Source organism: Salarias fasciatus, chromosome 4 (assembly GCF_902148845.1).
Source record: "Salarias fasciatus chromosome 4, fSalaFa1.1, whole genome shotgun sequence".
In the NCBI taxonomy this organism is placed as follows: domain Eukaryota; kingdom Metazoa; phylum Chordata; class Actinopteri; order Blenniiformes; family Blenniidae; genus Salarias; species Salarias fasciatus.
Window position 1 is genome coordinate 18041243 of NC_043748.1, and position 6020 is coordinate 18047262.

General features: G+C 43.9%; 1 protein-coding gene across 1 annotated transcript; it reads right to left on the reverse strand.

Annotated features, from left to right (window-relative positions):
- Nucleotides 1–167: 167 nt before the first annotated feature.
- napsa (napsin A aspartic peptidase) lies at nucleotides 168–4859 on the reverse strand. Its single transcript, XM_030089507.1, has 9 exons — nucleotides 4692–4859; nucleotides 4230–4383; nucleotides 2689–2812; nucleotides 2448–2566; nucleotides 2112–2311; nucleotides 1914–2036; nucleotides 1653–1797; nucleotides 1460–1558; nucleotides 168–484 (listed from the first exon to the last, which is right to left on the reverse strand). The coding sequence occupies exons 1-9, from the start codon at nucleotides 4757–4759 to the stop codon at nucleotides 323–325; spliced, it is 1194 nt and encodes a 397-aa protein (XP_029945367.1). The 5' UTR covers nucleotides 4760–4859; the 3' UTR covers nucleotides 168–322.
- Nucleotides 4860–6020: the final 1161 nt, after the last annotated feature.

The window sequence follows — 6020 nt, forward strand, 5'->3', positions numbered from 1 at the left end:
TTGCTCAGAATTAAACAAAAATCCACTGAAATTGTAGAAAAAGTCAAAGTTAAAGCATAAATTGCATAGTTGAATCCCATCATAAACAATATGAAATGTTAAAGCTTGATAATCACGTGGAAAAAGTGCTGGAAGCAGGACGGAGCGGTCCCTTTGTTCAGTGGCAGAACACTTCAATGAAAATCTCATCATTAACGCACACAGTTTAAATATTCAAACAAATCTCTCTTTTTTTTTTTCTTTTCCTGAAAATCAACTAGTGCAATAAAGACGGTGGCGTCCTGCTCTGCGAGCCTCTTCAGTCACTCAGTGGTCAGTGGTTTTACTTGGCGGGGGCGAACCCCACCCGGTCGGCGCTCCGGTCGAACACGGTGTAGTACCTCCCGATGAACACGTCCCCCAGGATCCAGAGGGGCCCCGCCGGCGGGGGGATGTCCATGGCCATGAAGCCCGAAATGCAGATAGACGTTCCCATCTGAGTCTCCTGCAGAGGAGGAAGAAGGGGAAAAAGTGAGAATCGTTCAATCATCTGCAGTGTTTACACCATATCGAGTTATTTTTCTTGCATGATGTGAGACAATAACAAAAAAATGCTTTTCTCCTGCTCTTCCGGTAGATCAGAGGTAAATATTTGATGACTCATTCTGCCGTCGGGCGCCATCATGTTCAGGCATCTGATGGATGTTTTCACTTCTGCAACCACACCTCTGAGTTGCGCCTGTTTATATCTGCACGAGGTTTCATTCCACCGTCTGCAGGCAGACGATCGGCATTCAGCCCCATGATTTACTGTCAACGAGACGCCTTCTTCTCCTTTTTCAGATGCTTCAGTTCTAGGTTTCATAATGCCTGAACAGATTCCCACCGACTCTAGAATAAGAGATTTCCTCCCCTGCAATTCAACTGCAATTCGATGTAATTTATATAAAAAAAAGGAATGAAATCAGAGTTGGAGCCTGTTTTAGTGGTTTAAGAATATATTCTCATAGTTAAAGGCAAGATGCAACGTCCCAGGAGGGATGAATTATTTTTAATCAGAGGAAGAGATAAAACCTGTCTCCTTTCCACAGCGATCAAAGCTGTTTCACATGCAGACGGGACAAAGCACATCACATGAAAGTAATTTCATTACCAATCCCAGCAGCCACCTCTTGCTCATAAAGCGAAACAAGGAAGCTCAAACTTCCTCATCCTGCACATGGCTTGCCTCCAGCAGGAACAGTTAGTTAGATGTTGAACTTCATTTATTTTCTACAATTCAATTATTTCTTAGAAATGCTGGTAATAATTGATACTAGTTTGAGACAAAACCTTCACTGTTTATGAGAATCAAGCCTCTACTTTGCATTTTTAACCCAATTTTTTTCTGATCTTTTATCCCTGGTTTCATAGTATCTTCTTACTACATGTACGTATAAAGATAAAAGATGGTAGATCTTTATTTAAATAAAATAAATACCTTCATTATATAGTCTTCTCCAGTCAAGTTAAACATCTTTCCCCCGATGTTGAAAGAAATAACAGGCAGAGAAGGGATCTTCTTACAGTCGATGAAGTACTGGTGGGAACAGGAATGATATTGACAGATTATCTTGCAATGCAAAAATAAGTTATTGAATTATTAGAAAAAAAAAAACTTGTTTCGACCGTACCTCTCCCATCAGAATCGGCAGAGCTCCGATGGTTTTCTGCAGCGCCCTGATTTCCTCCGAGGGACCCACGATGAGGGACGTCCCCGTGTCGACGATGGCCTGGCAACCGGATTTGCAGAGAGTCAGCTGGTTTCCAACACCAACGCTGTGGGGGAAAATAAGAGAGGGCGCGGCGAGAGACGGGATGCCGCGTGCTTCTTTTAATCAGGATAAACTCACACTGATTGGTGAGAAATAGCACTGAAAATCTTCCTCTCCTACCCGTCCATACTGATCTGCCAGTAGGCCTTGCGTGTCACGTTAACGTAGTGCAGCTCTCCGGTGTAGTACTGCGGGTCTGTCCCGCCCAGCATCAGCTCCCCGCCAACGGCGGCCGCCGGGTCTCTGAGATCAAACTGATTTATTACACACAAGGCTGGAAATGTTTAGGGAAGGACGTATAATCTCTGGAGTCCCGACCTGCTTATGTAGAAAGAGAAGACGTTCTGGGGCAGCAGCTTGGCGGCCATGGCCGTGTCGAACACCGGGGTGACGTCAGCCACGGATATAGAGGGGTAGGCCATGCCCAGCACGCCGTCGAACCGCGCCACGGCGAACGTGATGCCGGGCTGCTTCACCGCCTCGCCGAACTGCTGGCCGGGCACAGACAGGCCGGCGATCTGCAAAGCAGGGAGGACAATCTGAGAGGAATCTCCTAATGGGTTAAGAGGGACGGCGTGATCGGCGCCGCGGAGGAATGCCGTTAAACAAAGGGCTGCGCGATCTCGAGGGGGAAAAGTGGTTTCTTGAACTCACGGAGACAGTGTCCTCACTGATGAAGCCAGACAGGCTGCCTCGGCCGTACCGGATTGAAAACGCAGTGCCGTTCTGAACGTACGTGCTCGACTTCTTGGAGTTGTAGCGATGATGGATCCCTGACAGGAGAAGCAAAAATACAGCATTTATTTGTAATTCTTCTTTTTTTTTTTTTTTATCCTACAAATCTAATTTGAAAGCACATGATACAAAATCGTTTGCTCAAAAAAAGCAAACTCACAGCAGGCCAAATCGAAGAAGGAGCAGCGAAAGGAGGGGACCCAGAGGTTGGAGGAACCGGTGTCAAAGAGCACGGTGAACTCCTGCGGGGGGGTGCCGATGCTGATCGCCCCGTAGTACTGGGCCTAAGGAGGCAGGACCGACGGGCACTTTGTTATTCATCTGCATCAGGACAGCCATGAACGGTCTGCGCTTGGTCACGCAAACTGAACGACAGCAGCGCTGAGAGGGTGTGACTTCGGAGTAAATGTAGCCTGTGGGTGTGTCGGTATTCAGACTGCACCATCACACCTGAATAAGAGGAATCCGGTGCTACCGGTGACATTGACACAGAGGCATGAAGCAGAGCTGCCGCTCTGCAGAAAGAAGGAATAAATCCTGAGTGATCCAACGCTTCAAACTGGGATCTTTTTTCTGCATTAAAGTGATTTAATATTTCATATCAGATATGATCCCACTGATGCCAGGCATAGCAAAAGATCATATATAATAATATATAAATATATAATTTCATTCTTTTAAACTCATCCACCTCTACTGACTATGTCCACAATTTGAATTAATATTGAAACCCACTGATGTTTATTCTTTGATTGAAAATCAATGCATTATATCTCCATCTTGTACATAAATTATATTTTATCTGACACATATGCTTCAAATGTGCATTTCATACAAGTTATTTGAATCAACACCTTCCATTCACATTGTTATGAAATACAGTTGCTTTTTGAGGACAGTACTTTTGTTTACTTATTAACCACACCACTTTTGTTTGCAACTAAATACAATGTATATAATGCAACAGGAATAATATTTGAGTGCAGGGTCAGAGGGATTGATTTCAGTCGGCCCTCACACGGTGTAAGACGACTGTTTGAGGTTGAAAGAGCCTCAGGTGATCGACAGGAGACGTTCTGGTCCAGGGTGTCAAACATAAGACAGCTTCCTCGCTACATGCAAACATGCCTCAAAGCCGTGCTGTCAGGACGAGTTTGTAAAAACATGCATAATGCAACAGATATAGGAGATTTTATTTTAATATTTCTTTTACATTTCTTCATATTGAAAATTTAGTCATTCTTGATTTTAATTGTTTGGTTTATTAAAATCAGACACATTTTCCTTACTCTCCACCACAACCAATAAAAGCTTTAAAGTTTTAATTTGAAGGGTATGGTTGCTCTGTTTTCCCTGTCTGACCCTGTCAAGATGAAATGGGATGTATTTGGTTCCTGAACTAAAATGTGTTTGGCAACCCTGTTGCAATCCAATAACTGGTTTGATCATTACTATCTTAAACCTATCTAAAAGGTAAAGTGTCCTTGGGAAAGTTACTGGAACCCAATGGTACAAAAACTTCTTTGGACCTTTACTTTGTAAACTTTGGACATGCTTGTAAGTCAGTGTCACTTAGAACAGCAGTTGTACTTTTTTCAGTCCACCTCTGTGAGTTTTGATTCTTGTGTCACTCGTGTGAAGGAGATAAGAAGTAAAATGTCAACTCCAGTTCAACTTTAACTGTTTTGCCGGGTTACATACATCCATGAAGTTGGTCAGCCTCTCCACGGGCACGTCGGGGGAGGGCGCGCTGTCCTGCGCTCCGTTACGCGCAGCCAAAGCCCGCAGCTCTTCCAGAGATAAGCCACTGTCGCTCATCAAGCGGCGCAGACTTCTGGTTTTATGAAGCGGAACTCTGCATAGATTTACAGGAGAAAAAAGAAAAAGGAAAAAAATCATGCAGCTAAATATATTCACAACTTCTGTGTTTGTGCGTCATGCGCCCCGGTGGAGCGCTTCTTCCTGGTGCGGCGCAAATTAAATACGCAATTCTTATAAGATGCACAACTTCATGCGATCTACTTGTATAGCATGACATTAAGCAAGAACAGATGTATTTATTATTTATTTTAAAAAAAGAAAAAAAGCATTAGTCAGCTAAATGAGCAGAAATAAATGAGCGGAATAAGTTGCAGCGACACCAGCTGATGCGCTTCCGTTTACCTGATGATGGCGGCGGACTGCAGGACCAGCAGCGCTCCCAGGACGCACCGGACGACCAGCCGCGACATTTTTTATTTATTTAAAAAGATCTCAGGTTTGACCAGCACTTTCACTGACGCTGGGAGATGAGCGGTGGTATTTCGGTAATGTCCGCTTTCGCTCGGGTTTTTCCGCTTTGCGGCCCTGTGATTGGAGGAGATCGGTCATTGATCGCGTCCTCATTGGTGGAAGTCCGCGTCCATCATCCTGCTTTAGAACTGAATCCTGGAGGCCTGCAGCGGTCACGGGTTGAAATGTGACTGTGAAATTGGCGATAAGGCACAAACTGACAGACAGTGTTGAAACCTCCGCCGAGCAAACAGTTCAGAAATTCCTGGAGGTGTGATAAATTCCTGCTCCCTGACCCTGGCGATTTATTTGGGGAAAAGTATGAAAGTACAGAAACTTAAGCTAAAAACATACAGTTGTAAGACAAAAAGTAACAAGCAGAAAGCAGACATTTTTTTATATATAATGTATGGAGTAACAGGAAAAGTTATCAAATAAATATTCAACTACAAAGTACAGATGCATTAAAAATCTGCAACAACTCAGTCAAATGAACACATCATCCATCCACCCATCCAAGGAAGTGCAAATTTCTTTTTGAAATGAAAACCCTTGTGCCAAACACAGTGGTGCCAGTTCAGTATTGTAAAGGGAATTCATGCTGATTTTTTCTGGCACCGTCTTTGCTCTTCATAAAATCTACATTGAAGGTATGTGGCAATGTCTATGTTGTTCTCCAGTAATAGGCATTGAGATAATTATGTTTTCCTTAGTCTGCTTTATCCAGGTGAGAATCGAAGGGAGGTGGAGCCAATCCGAGGTGAGCCTGGTCTAGAGGGACAGTGCATGCTGAAAGGGCAAACAAACACAGAGAGACAGACTGATTTATCTAATTTCTCATGCATGTCTTGTGTCAGGGATCTGGATTCCCGTGATTGAAAACCTGACACGCACAGGGCAAACATGCAATCTTCACGGAAAATCCTGTGCAGTTTGTCCCAATCTGTTTCATCTCCAGATGAAATCCATGCAAATAACTAATTTAGATGATGTTTTCAAGTCTGCAGCTGGTAAAGATGTAAACCTGGTCATTAAACATCTGAGACAGACCGATGACACATCAGCAAAGCAGCTGCAATCAAAGCATAAACATCCTGACCGAGCCTGTCGGGCAGCTTCTCGGTGAACACCCCTTCACTAGAAAATACAAATACCGACATAGTGAAGAACGGGAATCTCACTCCCACGTTACTAAAAAGTTAGACCCCTCAAAGTCTGCCA

What these genes read in the sequence shown, in the direction of transcription:
- napsa (XM_030089507.1), bottom strand. Translation starts at nt 4,759, where the DNA reads ATGTCGCGGCTGGTCGTCCGGTGCGTCCTGGGAGCGCTGCTGGTCCTG. An exon ending in TCAGTGAGGACACTGTCTCC is followed by an intron (nt 2,312 to 2,447) that starts GTGAGTTCAAGA and finishes CCTGCTTTGCAG; the next exon opens with ATCGCCGGCCTGTCTGTGCC. An exon ending in TTCTCTTTCTACATAAGCAG is followed by an intron (nt 2,037 to 2,111) that starts GTCGGGACTCCA and finishes GTTTGATCTCAG; the next exon opens with AGACCCGGCGGCCGCCGTTG.